Below are 16,057 nucleotides of genomic sequence, written 5' to 3'. Positions count from 1 at the left end.
TTCCTACTTTAAATGACTATTCGGATTTTTAATTAGTCGTATTTAAACATAATCTGCAGTGGTTTGGTGGGCCTTGTGTTACAGTGGTGTGGTGGGTGGAGGGGCTGGTAACCCAATCCTCTCACAAACATGTTTTAGACATACTTGAAGCACACTTTATCCATTTGAAATACTTTTTATTGGTGAAATCGAGACAATTTTGTCATTCTTAATGCAATTTTTTTTTTTTTTTTGTAGGTACACCATGAAAAATTAACAAATTGCATTATCATTAAAATAAAGAGGAACTCAGCTTATTTTGCCTCTGTATAAAAGGAAAATATATTTATAAACTGCTACTGTGTCCTTTTACAACTTTTGAAGCCTTTTTGTATATAGTGGCCACAGCCAGAGAAATTTGAGGATTGGTGTTTTCAGCAATATAAAAATGATGTGGTTCAACAACATAAACGCAACCAAAATTAATTTAAAGTAACAGTCAAAGTGACATATCCACAAATCCATGTCAGTAGTTATAAATTGATGCATGAGTGACTTAATTCCAGTGCGTCGTACGTACCTAAATGTGGCTAAAACCTTTATTTCTCTCTCACACACACACACACACACACACACAACTAAGAGATTATTGCTGAAGCATTTCCGACAGTACATAATATTTTATCACATTGTGATAGGAAAGATTTGGTAGGACAAGGCTTGCATAAATTAGAGTCCTGAGAGTTGGGGATAAAATAAAGGTTTAAAGGTTGTACGCCTGACGGATATTGAGCGTGTCTTTCATCATCAGGTCACGAAGTCGCCATAATGCGTCAGCCATCGTGGTGTGAGCGCCCTTGCTTTTTAGCCAGTGAGTAGGGAGACGGCTCTCCTGCTCCCTGGTGAGCCGACAGTCTTTTCTTTGTGCTGAAGGAATGAAAATTAGAAAGAAAGCATTTTTAAAACATGCATCATTTGGGATAAGGCCACTAAAACTGAGCAGCAACATTGGGTCATTCAGAGATGCTTTGGCTGAAGACTTAACGGTGCAACCATTTTTATGAAAACAATCATTTAAATGACTAAATTATGAATGATTTTGGTGCAAGACACCATATATACCATATACAAGCTATATATAACATATGTAGCATTTTTAGTAAAAATGCTACAAAGTGTGGTATAAGGAAATATCATAAAACAATTGCTTTAAAAATAAAAACTATTTTGCAATTATTTAGTATATACTACTATTCAAAAGTTTGTTGTCTGTAACATTTTTAAATTATTTTGAAGGAAGTCTCTTAATTCACCAAGACTGGATTTATTTGATCAAACTTATAGTAAAAACAGTAATACTTTGAAATATTATTGCAATTTAAAATGATCATTTTCTAATTCAGCATATTTTAAAATGTAATTTAGGCAAAGGTGAATTCTCAGCAGCCATTACTTTAGTCTTCAGTGTCACATGATCCTTCAGAAATCATTCTAATATGCTGATTTTGTGCTCAAGAAAAATTCCTTACTATCATCAAAACAGCTGTGCTGTTTAATATTTTAATAAAAACCATAAAATATTCCAAAGAACAGCATTCATTTGAAACAGAAATCTAAAATATTCTTATAAAGAAATCTTTATATTCTTGTGTGTGTCCCTGGACCACAAACCAGTCATAAGTAGCACAGGTATATTTGTAGCAATAGCCAAAAATACAGTACATTGTATGGATCAAAATTATCAATTTTTCTTTTGTCAAAAATCATTAGAATATTAAGTAAAGATCATGTTCCATGGAGATATTTTGTAAATTTCCTACTGTGGATATCAAAACTTATTTTTTGATTAATAATATGCATTGCTAAGAACTTAATTTGGGCAAATTTAAGGAAAGGGAAAAGGAAAGGACGTGACGTGTGGCCAAGTATGGTGGACCATACTTGGAATTTGTGCTCTGCATTTAACCCATACAAATGCACACACACAGCAGTGAGTAGTGAACGAACGAACAAACATACACACACACCCTTGCTCAAGGGTCTCACCTCAGTCGTAGTCGTGGACATTCACTCCCCCCCACCTACAATCCCTGCCGGACCCTTAAAAATTACCCTTATGACTGGTTTTGTGGTCCAGGGTCACATATGTCTTTACTGCCACTTTTCATCAATCTAGTGCATACTTCCTAAATAAAAGTATTAATTTTGGTCAAATTAACAAACCTTACTGACCTCAAACTTCTGAACATTAGTGTAACTGTATGTAACTTCAAAAGAAATACATAAAACAACTCGTATTCAAATCGCATGCAAATCATCTTTACCCTTAAGGCTCTGGTCCCACTTGCTAATAGTGGAGGATTCAGCACTGAGGCCCTCAATGTACTTCAAATAAGCTTCTGAATGCAGAAGACGTTGGGGTTTTGGAGGCGGGGCCACAAAAATAGGCGGGGTTGGCTGCAGCTGGCCTGGTTGACCTTGACCTGGATATGGTGGAGGAGCTTGTTGTCCTGGCCCATATCCACCCATCTGAGAGGACAAAGTAAAGACAGCGATGACAATCTGCATCTGCGACGCTGCATTTAGCGTCACCACTGAAAGCTGCATGAACATGTTCTTCACCTGCATTCCATAATGGTTTCCAGGACCAGGACTTCCAGCCATGCCGTTCATTCCTGGGCCCATCACACCTGAGTAGGAAAGCAAAAATAGTTTAAATCTCAACTCCATCAGATAAGGTTGCAAATAATGTGCACTGATTGAATAAATAAATATTGTTTACATAAATGTTTGTTACATTTTCCCCAAGCAAGTGGTGTTTTTATAAAACAATGATTCAGTGAAGTCAGTCAGTGGAAAAGTGGAGGTGACAAATCATGTGTAGAAAATAGATTAAGAAAGTGTGAAGTGAGATATTGAGGGAAAAAAGCATGTTAGTGGTGTTGTGTGAATATTCCCACCCTATGAATTAGATACAACTCAAATTAGACCATGCAGAAATACAGATATTATCTATTTATAAAAAGCATTTCTTCACTTACTAAAACAATGTACAAACAATCAGCTCTGTTTCAAAACCATATAAGCTGCCTTGCTGTCCAGGCAGCTCACTAGTTTTTGGAACAAAGCCACGATTTCAAACCGAGAGAGAAAGGAAAAAAATAAAAATAAAAATAAAAAAAATAAAAGAGAGATTCATTTTTTAAAATTTGGATTGGAGCTGGTCAGAAGATCTTCAGGTGGGGTTTCTGTCTAATTGGGGTGCTTCTTACCCGGATGGGGCATACCAAGGTACCCGGCCATGCCTGGCAGAAGGTAGTGTTGGGAAGGCAGCTGGGGCACCCCCATGTGATGAGGTGGTGCGCCACCCATGCCCATCATGCCCTCAGAAGGACCCTGCATAGGCATGTAGGGCGGGCCATAATTTCCCATCATGCCTTGGGTGAGGAGGAGATAGCACAAAAAGATCCATGCATTGATGACATGCAGTTGTCTAACATGTCATGCAACTACAAAATAACAGTCATATCAATGTCAAAGAAAGTGTGAATTTTTAAATGTGGTTAATCCAGGCATATAAAAAAGAGCTCTACATATTAACAGGTTAATAAAAAAAGGTTATCATGCAAAAAGAAAAGTGCAAATGTGAAATAAAGAATGTGGCAATATTCAAAAACACAAGACAAGACCAAAAAGGTTGCATACAAACAAAAGGCATTTAGTGAAATAAACTGAATAATCACTAATGGGGCACCATTTTGGTATGGGAAAGCTAGAGACATGATTGATGAGTTGACGTTTTAGATGGTTTAAATGGATGAGAACTGTTGGAGGGTGCCCGGATGCTGCATCTGTCTCTTTCAGCAAGGGTGGGGACGATTTGGCGTTACCTGGCACAGGTGGCATGGCCTGGTTTAGCATCCCCATAGCGCTTGGGGGAGGTACCACCCCCATCATTGAGCCGATTGGGGTACCTGCTCTTGGGGAAGCCTGCTGCTGCTGCTGAAGGACCCTCTCCCGTTCCTGCTGCTCCACCAGTTTAGCTGCCCGTTCTGTGAAAACATTGTTAACTGAATTGAGGCTCTTCGGCATGTGGTTGTGTTAAGCAACACTGTGAATAAGAAAAACATTTTCTATACAGAAATAATCTGCAAATCACCATATGTCGTGCATGGAGGAAAACTAATCCTGGTTACCACTGTTATTCATTTCGATGGGGAAAATTAACTGCTGGCTATTTTTAAGGAGGACAAATAATCTTTTCAGACATTCAGATGTGAGATCCCAAAGACATCTCTTATCTTGTGACTGAATTGGTTGTATTCATTGCAGTGTCTTGTAAAAATGCTTTACTTTATTTGAGTATAACTGGATTTATCTTAATGAAATATTTTACCTTAAAATAAATTTTTGTTTACAATTTACTCAGGCCAACAGGTGCCATCAGAATGAGAGTTCAAACAACTAATCATAACAGTAAAATATCATAAAACATCACATTAATCAAAACGTAATCAACCATAAATGTGAAGTGAAAAGCTGTGTGTGCACAAAAAACAAATCCATCATATAGACATTTTAACTTCAAACCATCACTTCCAGCCAAAATACCATAATAATGCTTCCTCCAGTGAAAAATTCCATCCCTGATTGTCGTCTCATATCAAAATCCACTGATATATTTGTTTAGAACCATTTTGTACTGGTTTTGCTTGTAAACAGTCTTTGACCGGTGCATATTCCTCTCGGATGAGATGACTTTTTCACCAGAGAAAGCAATTTTATAGATAGTGGACTTGTATTTTAGCCAGAAGCAATGGTTTGAAGTTAAAGACACCTTAATTACGGATTTATTATAAATATGCCGCTTTTCACTTTAAAATATGTTAATTGATGGACTGGAGTGGTGTGGATTACTTGTGGATTATTGTGATGCTTTTATCAGCTGTTTGAACTCTCATTCTGATGGCACCCATTCACTGCAAAGGATCCATTGGTGAGCAAGTGACAACACTAAATTTCTCAAAATCTGTTCCAATGAAGAAACAAGCTCACCAACATCACATGAGGTGAGCTATAGAAATCAGGACTAGAGAAACTGCAGAAGGGTTGAGAACGTACCTTCATATTCTGCCTTCTTAGAAGCTTCCAGGTTCCTCCATTCTGTGCCCACCAGTCGGCTTAGCTCTCCAAAGGAGAAATCAGGGTGACGAGCCTTAATAATAGACCTCACTTCACTGCTAAACAGGATGTAGCCACTCATGTTGATCTTACGCTTGGCTCCTTCCTTTTTAGACATACCCTTAATCTTTGGCGTGGACTGTGCATTGGAAACAGGGGTGTAAAGAAAAAGTCAGCTATTGTTAAATATGAAGAAAAAAAAACTATGGAGAATAAAAGTCGATCAACTCACAACTAGACAGTTGAAGATTTATATGTGATTGCATATTGAATATAACTTTCAGACAACAATATATGTTTTCTCATGTTTCCTTGTTTGCTAAGAAACACTGGTTATGATGGACACATAATTGGAAAATGATGATGATTAATGTCTGAATATTCTTGTGCATGTAAAACTGGACAGGATGGGTAATGACTGATTTCTTGGGAGACTGCAGTACCTGTGGTGGAGTATAAGGCATATCCATGTCACTTGTTGTGGATGCCTGACTGGGTGGCATTGAGGGCGTCACTGCTGCTTCATCGTCATCTTCGTCCAGGTCATCCATATCTTCATCCAGATCTTCCATGTCAGCAAACTTAGCCTCTAGCTCCTCAATCTTCTTATCCAGCAGGGGGGATGGCACCTTCTGGGGCACGATCGGTTTTCTGACAATTAATTTAGAGGATCAGTTAGTCGCTAAACCCAATCAACCATTTCAAGTCTTAGTTTGAAGTCTGGCACATTAATTATTAACAAAAGCAATAAGACTCTGGCTGTAACACATATTTCTCACTAAATGTAAGGTAGGAAAGTAAAAAGCACCTAAAGTAGAAGATCTCGTCATCAACAACTTTGCCTGAGAGGGAGAAGCGTTTCAAGGCTTTAAATTTCTTCATCTGCTTTTCACTCTCAATGTAGCGACTTTCAAACAAGAAAATGTCGTCTTCTGGACATTCAGTTGGTCTGCAGGACAGGAAGTCCTTAAAAGACGAGACCACACATTTCCCTGTGAAAAGAAAGAGAACGACTAAAAATATGGTGCATAGTAAGTTTTCAAACAGATTCAGTTTTTTCAAATACAAGGTAGGGAACCAAAGAAGAGAACAGAGGAATTAAAATGAAAATGTTCAAGCACTTAATCAGCTCTATAAATCCCATTTGTGGGAATGCACAAGTTTCAACATGATACATTTGCTACTGGATCTGCAACAATTTATTTCACTTGGCTGATTTTTGTTCTTACTCGAGCCAAGTGATCCCGCACTGATTCAATTATGCATTCAGGGTTCTGAGGTGGCTAGTTTTATACCATAAAATCACTGCAGACTTCCGCAAGAAGTAGGTCTTAACTGTATTTCCAGCGTCTTTGTGATATGAAAAGTTTCCCGGCATATTAATGATCCCAAAGGCACCATGTGCATTTGATAAGAATGGTTGGCAAAATTTCTTTATCACAGCTTGGACACCCACAGTTTGGTTGGTTGTGGATGGATAGCAAACTGATATGAAACTAGGATTGTATTACAATTACAATGAATTAATTCACTCAGTGCCCATACCCAAGATGCAGGTCATAGGACATGTCTCCTCCAGGTTGCTGAGGAACACCTCACGTTTGTAGAACATCTTTGTTGGCTCATGTTCTGTTTCCTCAGGGTGGATGAAGATGGGTCCAAAGAAGAACGCCGCTCCATCCCGCAACCACATCTTCTCGATTCTGTCCATATGAACCATAACAGCTCAGACTAATGCTGCAAACTTATATTACTATCAATTGTGTACTTTTACAATGAGTTATTGGGGCAAAATAAGCATGATTTTTCCCACCTGCCAACTCGTGGTCGCACCAGCCCATGGGAGCGTATGTAGACACAGTCACCTAGTTTAAGCCACCTGTCATTGTAGTGGAGCTGTTCATAGTACTGGAATCCCGGCTCCCCATTGGCCACTTCAACTGGAATGTCTTCTCGCTCCTGTAATGAGTGCAAGAGATGCTTAATTTAATTTAAGAAAAAAAGAAATGTTCTCAAAATCAATCATTTCCTTCATACCTTCTCGATGAAGCCACCACTCTCCCCATCAGGAAGATCAGCTGCTTTGTCTTTTGCACTGACAAACATGGAGGCAACTCTGACTACAGGTAACGGAACATCTCGAGAGACTAGTTTGACAGAGCTTGGCGGCATGGACCATATTTTGATCTTCTTGAAGGTTTTGGTCCTGGCAGTGTAGCGGGATTCACAGACATAGACGTCTTCAGGTCTAAAGCCTTCTGGTTGCAACTTAAAATACTCCTAAAACAACAATCCCACATTCAAGACAATTAAATGTAAAATTCTTCAAGAGCCTCTGAGGAACATATGGCTTTATTTTGTGAATCTCTTGGTCATATAAACTTATTATTTAAACATATTTGCCTCATGTTACTCACCTTCACAAACAACACAACACATTTCCCCAAGATCTTGCTGAAAGGCACACGGTTATAGTAGTCGCTCTTGAATACCTCCTTCTCCAGAAACTTGCGGGTTGCCAAATGGAAAGTTTCCCCTGGACGATAAAACCAACATCCATACATCCACTGCTCACCTGCAGTCAACAAACACATCCAATTGTTAATACAAGAAAATAGAAAAAAAAAGAATGATCATATATATATATATATATATATATATATATATGATTTGTAAAACGGAGGCGATACATCAGCAAAGAAGCAATAGAGAATTAATCAACGGCAATACAAAAAAAAGGAGAATGCGCGCACCAGCTTCATCCTTCCAGAGTTTCTCAATGCAGACAATGTGAGGTTGCAAATTCGCTTCTGAAGGCTGAACATACACACAATCTCCCACGCTGTAGGTGTTGTTCTCAAAATTGCAGTCCTGACTATATGACCTTTGAAGACCTGATGGCCACTGGCTTCCTGCTGCACCCTCTGCTTTGTCCTCTTCTGGAAGAGCTATTAATCATAAAAGCAAAGTGCACATTATTACACTTCTAAAATAGACAGTCATTATAGCAGCAAGACTTTAAAGGATATCCAAAGGTGTTACATAACTTTAAAAATGCTAGAAGCAACAGCAAAGCAATTTCTGAAAACATTCAGAGCAAAGAACCTTTTTTGTCTTCTTCCCGTTTCAGCTGGTCTTCCTCAATTTCTTGGGGCAGTTTCTCTCGCTTCTCTTGATCTATGTCGGCATGCAGATGTTTGGATGTGTAGCTCAGTGCTGGGGTCAGCAAGATTTCGCCATTCTTGCACAGTTCGTCACGGATCTTCACAAAGAAATGCTGCAACTCCACAGAATCCTCAAAGATCTCAGAATCGGTCCTGAAAACGCACAACAGCTGTAATGAATTCTCAGATTACCGTTTCTAAACTTGACTTCTATTCATTAGATTAGATTAGATTCAACTTTATTGTCATTTATGCAGAGTACAAGTACAGAGCTAATGAAATGCAGTTAGCATCTAACCAGAAGTGCAAGAATATAGTGTTTTATATACATATAAGTGCAGAGTAAGTGAAGATATGATTTACATATCTTCATGTTGACCCTAGCATCAAACTTCACTCTGTTAGACTTGAACGGAGCTTAAAAGCATAATTCATTAAGATTTTCTCATCAATCGCTCACTCTCATGTCATTCCAAAATCTGTAAATCTTTTTTCCCCCATGGGACTATTGCTATTATGTTGCCAAATAATGCCAAAATATTGTAGCTATGTCAGAGAGTTCAATGCAAAGCATTTTATTAAGTCTGAACAGTTAAACTACAGGATTATATTTGATACACTTTCACAGACTGCATACATTTTAAATACTTTAAAATCATATTTCAAGTTTTAAAATAATATTGTTACTTATATCTATTAGTAACAATATTATTATATCTATTAAATTATATCTATTAAGTAGTAATCTATTTAATATTGAATATCTACAACAGTCATTCAGTTGTGTTAAACGATCACTATACTACCACAGAGAAATACTGGCAATAGAACAAGTCATTAGGAGCCTTTTATGGTGCTTATTCTGTCATTTGTAAAGCCTAAAACCATTCCTGTTCATTTTATAGAAAGTGGCATCTTTTAAATTCCAGTTTCTTTAATGACAAGAATAGCTAATGGTCACACTCTTCCCTGCTGCTTACCTGTTGAGACGTCTTGCTTTCTCCAGCACCTCAAACACATGCTCCTGGAACACATCCAGTCTCCGATAGCGGCTGCGATCCACATTATTACGAATAATATCCAAAGTGAGGGGTGGGTCTTCTGGATTACCGGGGTCGATGGCGGGAACCTCTGCCAAAGAGTCACTATAGCAGCGGCCTTCGTCATCCTGGTGGCCCATCATCGAAACAAAGAGGTTCCTGATGAGTTCACGCACAAGAGAGGCAACCGACAAACCACCCAGTCCACCGTCATCTCCCTCTTCTTCATCCTCAATCTGTCGACGGGCTTCCAGGAAGGCTCGATGGAGCAGCAGTGCATCTCGGTATATCAGAGACTCTGGCTCGTTGTAGGTGCAGGCGTTGTTGAACATAAGGATGAAATCTTCTGCTAGCGAGTCAACATCTTGATAGCGTCCCTGTACCATGTAGCTGCGGATACGCTCCATGTCAATAGGACGCTTAATGGCGGCATAATAGTCAGGCAGCTCAGAACGCGATGGAAGACGCAGGAAAACGGTGCTGAGACGTCGGCCACGATTGTCTGTGAAGTTGCGCACTGCTTCATAGAGATTGGTAAGCTTCTGCTGGAGCGGGGTGGTCTGGGTACGGGCCTTTTTAGGGGAGGCAGCAACTCCACTACGGCCTAGAAAAAGAAAGGAATTTAGTAGAAATTCATAAAAAAAAAAAAAAAAAAAAAGTTAAATCTGAAATGTGTTTCTTTATTAGTGCATTAAAGTGTCCAAATTTAGCCAAAACATACGAAGCTTGAGTTTGGGAGAGCCCATGTTATCTTCCTCAGGAGGAGGGCCAAGCTCTTTCTGTTTATCCTTAACTATCTTCTCCAAGATGTTTGCATCATTATAAACCTGCAGGTAAAAAAAAAGAAAGAAAAAGGAAATGGCAAGCATAAATTTCAAATTAGACCTTTCAAAATAGATTTTTAATTTTAAAAATTTTCAATTTTAGACACTATATTCGGGTTTGAACCCACACAATTTAATAATGAAGAAATATTATTTCTGAACGAAAGGTTCCTTTAACACTGCTGTCAATCATCATAGACATACTTGCAAAAGATAAGAATGAGCAACTAAATATAGACAGTTTGGGGTTGGTAAGACTTTTAATGTTTTTGAAAGATGTTTCTCATGCTCAAAAGCTGCATGTTTTAGTTAAAAAACAATAATACATTTACATTGTGAATTATTATAATTTTAAATAACTTTTTTTCTGATGCCAAAGCTGAATTTTAGGCAGCCATTATTTCAGTTTTCAGTGTCACATGATCCTTCAGAAATCATTCTAATATGATAATATGATTTTTTTGAACAGTAGTGTATTACAATTTAGCAAAAGTAAACAATTTACTACAATTTAGTAAAGTAATGATGCTCACCTGAGATCCCTCCTCATTATACTGGCGGGCATTGCGAAACATAAGCTTCATGTCATCCATAAGTGCTTCCTCATTGTTATAACGCTCAGTGCGGATATTGTTCTCGATGGTACGCAGGTCCATTGGATCTTGGATGATCTGGTAGTAGTCAGGGTAATCCTTCTTAGAGGGCTTCACCATGAAGAGATCACAGAGGCGCCGCCCAGTGCCTGCCTCACGTGCCTCAGTCACTGCAGCATACAGCATCTTCATTCTGTTTTTCTTGGTGTTCTTCTTGTGGCTTTAAGGACCAGATAATGGCAGCAATAAAAAAAAAAAAACGTATTACTGACTGCAAGTCATATGGGTAAAAATTAATGAGTGACATTTAAAAATTACCTTTTCCTTTTACTACTTCCCAAGTCAGAATTTGCAGTAGAGACATCTCCTTCATCGTCATCTCGAAGCTCTCTTTTCTTTTGCTAGAATACAAATTCAACCCAAAAGAGATAACCCTTTTTTCTAATTTCCCTGAAACACAAGGATATTCTTGCAATGGGTTCCTCACTAGGCTACTGACCTGCATTACTTGCTGTAACCTCTGAGCACGTTTGTATATGGTGGAGTTGGGCATGTTGTAGCGTTTAGCATTCTCAAACATTAACGTGAGGTCAGCCTCAATCTGCTCGATTCCTTCATAATCCCCATTCTTCATTTTATCTCTATAAAGAACATAAAATATGGAAGGAGTGTGTAAATGTTGACTGTTTTCAAACATTACGATTCAAACCAGCAGATATATCACGTGGGTTATCCACACCTGATCTGTTGTAGGGAGATGGGGTTTTTGATCTGATGGTAGTAGTCTGGGTACTCTCTTCGTGTGGGCAGTTGGAGGAAGGGTTCAGCGAGAAGCAGCCCCTGAACGCTTCGGGCTCCTCGCACTGACTGGTACAACAAGAAGACTGGGCCACTTGCACTGAGACCGCAATCGGCCTCTGATTCTCCAGTGTCATAATGTATAGTGCCTGAGACAAAGTATAAGGACAGACAAAGGTAGAATCCTTCAGGTATATTAAGCTGCAGACCTTGCAAATGTATTTTTGAATAAGAGTGTTGGCAGAATCTCTCAAATGGATTGCTATAGAGTAATCTTGGACAAAGGAAACTGTGGATATGTACCTGTCAGAATAGAGTCTTCATCACTTTCGGATCCAGCCTGAAGAGCCATAGTGATGGCAGACAGTCGGTCACCCTGAGCAGACCTCCGATTTCTAGCAAAACACAGCATGTTACAGACTAAAAGATGCATTTTCAAAGCAACCAGTTGAGGAAAAGAAGAAATACCTGATGCGGAGGCTAGATTTAGTGGGTTCAGCCTGCTCAATCTCAGTCCTTCTCTGGGCGAATACCTTCTTAATTGTGTTTGCATCCTTTACAAAGACAAAAATGCATTTACGTTGTATACAAGGAGTTAAATGTTTAGGATGAATAGACAAGGGTGCACAAACCTTGAAAACTTGTGACCCTGGCTCATTGTACGTTTTGGCATTTTTTGTCAAAATATCAATATCCTTGGCCATGGCACTGATGGATTTGTAATGTCCTGCCTAAAAACAGAACAAAATATTACTATTATTCACCTTATTTTGCAACACAGGAAGTAAAACCATTTCATGTCGATGTGAGAGATTCCTCATTGGGTAAGTAACTAGAAGAATAACAAAGTGAAGTAAATAGTGAAACTATTTGCGCTACAAATCAGCATGTTCCTGATTACGATAATAAATTTTAAAAATATGATAAAAAAATTCCAGTTTGCAATATCAAGCAGCACAACACAATATTTTTGTACAGCTAAAATAACTACGTGCACCTAACATGTTATAATAATCATTACATAATAACTGATATATAATTATTATAAAACTATTGCTAAGTAAATAATGGGCATTATTATTACAAACAATTATGCGTGATATACATTACATCAGTGTTTGACAGTCTTGTCAATTATTATAACAGCTCCAAATACACACCACTACACATTTTGATCGCTATAGTCCGCTAGCATATTTTCAAAGCACCACATACCTGTATCCTCTGAGCCACAGCGCGCAGATCTATTGGTTCTTTTATTACGGCATAATAGTCTGGATAATGCTGGAAAGGAAAGAATGGGGATGGGAGAAGTCAGTTGTAATTAAAGTAGCAAACTAGTCATGATTATCCACACTACAAAATAACTAACCAATTTGGAGGGAAGTTTTTGGAATAGCTCACTAACAAGCCTCCCTGAGGAATCAGTGCATGATACTATGGCCTCCAAGAGCTGCTCCAGTATGGCTTTTAGATAGCTTGCTGGTCTCTGTTGGACAAAGGTGTATAGAGGAGAAAAAATAATATCAGTCTGGATATGCATATGAATAATAAAAAACTATTAAAACATCTATAAAAATCTGTCAATTTTCTTTACCTCCTCCTCCATGGAAGCACTAGGGTTTTCCCCATCTTCACCGTCCTCATCATCCTCAGCCTCCTCTCCTTCGGCTCCCTGTAGCAGTTCATTCTTGGTAGACTGGAAGACGTTCAAAAGCCTACAGGCAGCTCTGTACTCTGCACTGTCAGCCTGTTTTAAGAGACCCACAGGTGTATTAGCATTTCTGAGTTAATGGTGGCTGTGATGCTGAAAAGTTTTGCTTGCGCAACCGCTATGTTGATTGAAACTATGGCTAACCAGTAGTCGAAAATAACATACACACTGAGCTGATTCGTGTGCCAGAAACTTCAATGTTATGTGTAAATGCAAATGCAAACTCACTTGATAGTAAGCTTTGGCGTTATTAATAAGCAGATGAAAGTCAGCTGAGAACTGCTCTATATCCTGGTATTCCTCTGCCCTGAGCTTCTGCTGTATTTTCATCATGTCTATGGGCTGGCTTACCACTTCATAATAGTCAGGCTGATTCCTAAAACAGGAAAAATAAGAATGGAGATTGAGGTGTAGGTTAGTGTCTACTGCATGCATTAAACTCAGTATGGTTTATTTCATCACATTGTAAAAGTCATTTAAAAAAGAATGATACAGAATTAATTTCTTAAAAAAGCTACAAGTGTGATTACTACTTTTACTTTTCTGCATGCATTATTTTATGAAATGGATGTGTTGCCAGTATTTTTTATTATTATCAATGAGATACTACTATTGTGTATTAATATTTTGAATAAGATTTTTATTTATTTTTTTATCTTCCATTTTATTTATTTTAGTAACAAAAATGCATATGATTTTAGTCGTATATATTAGACTACTAACAAAATTTAAGGAAATTATAGAGCACAATGATTTCTGTTAAAAAAAATTATAATAATAATATTATATATATATAATATATATATATATATATATATATATATATAATATATATATATATATATATATATATATATATATATATATATATATAAAATTGTGACAAATGTGATGTAATATAAGTGTCATTTTACATTAATTACTGTTTTATTCTATGTTTATTCTATTACAGGTAATAAAAATATTATGGTTTTAGTTGTAGTTGACTATAATAACCCTGAAGGAGACTAGACAATAAAGTAAAAGCACCCATTAAACTGTCCAGCATTCAGTTTTATGATTTTTACTCCATTTAGAAGTGTGTAAAATACTATGCATTACAAAAACTGCAAGTGTATCCAAACATTTGACTAACAGTGTACATTAAAAGACAAGGCATATACTTGTACCTCCTCTTTGGAGCACGAACAAAGAGCTCACAGATCTGTCTGCCTTGGTCATCTTTGTAATCTCTGACAGTGTTGTACAATTCATGGCACACAGCAATCTAAACAAGAGATGAAGTCAAAGTCAATCTGACAAGATCAGTGTTATGATCTAAACTGATCCAAACTGTGAGCTAGAGCAAGTCATCTGACTAAACTAAACCCCACGTACTCACTTGATCAACAGAAGGAGCGGTGGAAGCTCTCCTCCTTTTGCATCCACTGACTGGGGTGGATGAGGTGGCATCATCAAAGTCTCCTCCGCTGGCACTGCTGGAGGGAGAGGTGGCTCGTCTTCTCTTGGAGCCCATTGAAATAGTACCTGTTCACCAACAAACATCATTTTAGACTCAGGGCTTCCAGCACTAATTTATTTCCATGACTCTTCCAGTTGTATTAATACAATGATGTGGACTCTCAGAATTATTTCATGGAGATAAACTCTTATGATAACTATCGCAGATTTTCATGATTTTAAAGATGGTATTATATGTCTGTAGATCACCATGTATCATTTTCCCATAATAAATGTTGTTTACCATACCTATGGGCGACTTATCGTAATCAAACTACAGTTGACCTGCTTAATGGAGGACAAAGGAAAGTTTAGACATTAATTCATCACCCATATGTGCATTATTTCATACCAGCTGTTAAGTAAGCCTTTAACAGAAGCGGTTATGCGTTGGACTATATGCATGTGTACAGTGTTGTGTAGAATAGCATACTTAGCCGCATGCTAACCTTCCGGTAAACAATCCCTAAACGCCAACAGCCAATCGACGCTCCGTGTTTCAGTCAAACAAAAGAGCGGTGTGCTCTCGTACTCACTCGCTTCTCTAGAAAAGCGCACTTCGGTTTCTTATATTAATTTAGCTGAGCTTTATAAACGTATTGGGGAACAAAGGGTTTAGACCTACCCGTATTAAAATCTCGACTTTATTGGCGCAGTTAGGAATTATCCTTCAGTAACAACACAGCGGTAACTGTTAGCCAGCAAGTAGCGTTGATAGCTAGCAAAGTCCCGCCTCTTTCGTCATACGAAACCGGAAGTACATTTAAGAAGCCCCTCCTTACTTCCGAAAATGTAGAATATTTTAAACATTGAATATTCTCTTCTCCTTCATGAAAAAAATGAAAACAAACGGCATTCGAGATTGGATAAAATTTACAAAATATATTTTATTTTAAGAATAGATTCCAGGATTACGACGTAATTAAATTTAACATATCCACAGCCGGTGTTTATCTATGTTAACGGTCTTTAAAGACTACAATTAATTAAGAATGACGAAATATAGATAAAAGAGCAAAGTAATGGAGCCAAATAAAGACAAACAAAATCTATTAAACGCAATGGATTAATAATAATAATAAAAAATGCTACTTTTACTAAATAAATATACTATTACTACTTAATAGCCTACTATTATATACTATTATCACAATTACATAAACGTTATACAGCACAAAGTGTTATTTTTTCATTAATTAATTACTTTTTCACTTTTAGTAAATGTGTTTAATTTAAATTAAATAATTTAATTTAAATACTGTAA

General features: G+C 37.6%; 1 protein-coding gene across 6 annotated transcripts; it reads right to left on the bottom strand.

Moving 5' to 3' along the window:
• Positions 1-158: 158 nt before the first annotated feature.
• On the bottom strand, positions 159-15,538 carry pbrm1l (polybromo 1, like). 6 transcript variants are annotated; one of them, XM_079377755.1, is made up of 30 exons: positions 15,419-15,538; positions 14,675-14,820; positions 14,463-14,560; positions 13,522-13,669; positions 13,177-13,329; positions 12,952-13,068; positions 12,795-12,863; positions 12,212-12,310; positions 12,048-12,133; positions 11,883-11,974; positions 11,521-11,728; positions 11,281-11,422; positions 11,100-11,182; positions 10,722-11,001; positions 10,086-10,191; positions 9,305-9,968; positions 8,266-8,477; positions 7,914-8,108; positions 7,578-7,735; positions 7,198-7,440; positions 6,974-7,119; positions 6,706-6,863; positions 5,969-6,152; positions 5,604-5,811; positions 5,101-5,299; positions 3,954-4,031; positions 3,252-3,416; positions 2,602-2,669; positions 2,304-2,508; positions 159-906 (listed from the first exon to the last, which is right to left on the bottom strand). In XM_079377755.1, the coding sequence occupies exons 2-30, from the start codon at positions 14,807-14,809 to the stop codon at positions 743-745; spliced, it is 4,863 nt and encodes a 1,620-aa protein (XP_079233881.1). In that variant the 5' UTR covers positions 14,810-14,820; positions 15,419-15,538; the 3' UTR covers positions 159-742. The 6 variants fall into 6 exon arrangements, with proteins under 6 accessions (XP_079233881.1, XP_079233880.1, XP_079233882.1 ...); XM_079377754.1 differs by having other exon boundaries at positions 160-906; positions 3,870-4,031; positions 15,243-15,536; XM_079377756.1 differs by having other exon boundaries at positions 160-906; positions 15,243-15,536.
• Positions 15,539-16,057: the final 519 nt, after the last annotated feature.

Source organism: Barbus barbus (genome assembly GCF_936440315.1).
Source record: "Barbus barbus genome assembly, chromosome: 25".
NCBI lineage: Eukaryota > Metazoa > Chordata > Actinopteri > Cypriniformes > Cyprinidae > Barbus > Barbus barbus.
The sequence above is the reverse complement of the archived record's forward strand: the minus strand, read 5'-3'. Positions and strand labels throughout refer to the sequence as shown.

Coding starts and splice junctions, on each gene's coding strand:
- pbrm1l (XM_079377754.1), bottom strand. CDS start 14,809: ATGGGCTCCAAGAGAAGACGAGCCACCTCTCCCTCCAGCAGTGCCAGC. Junction 11,002..11,099: donor GGAAGTAGTAAAAGGAAAAG/GTAATTTTTAAA, acceptor TGGTCCTTAAAG/CCACAAGAAGAACACCAAGA. Junction 8,109..8,265: donor ACGGGAAGAAGACAAAAAAG/GTTCTTTGCTCT, acceptor TATGATTAATAG/CTCTTCCAGAAGAGGACAAA.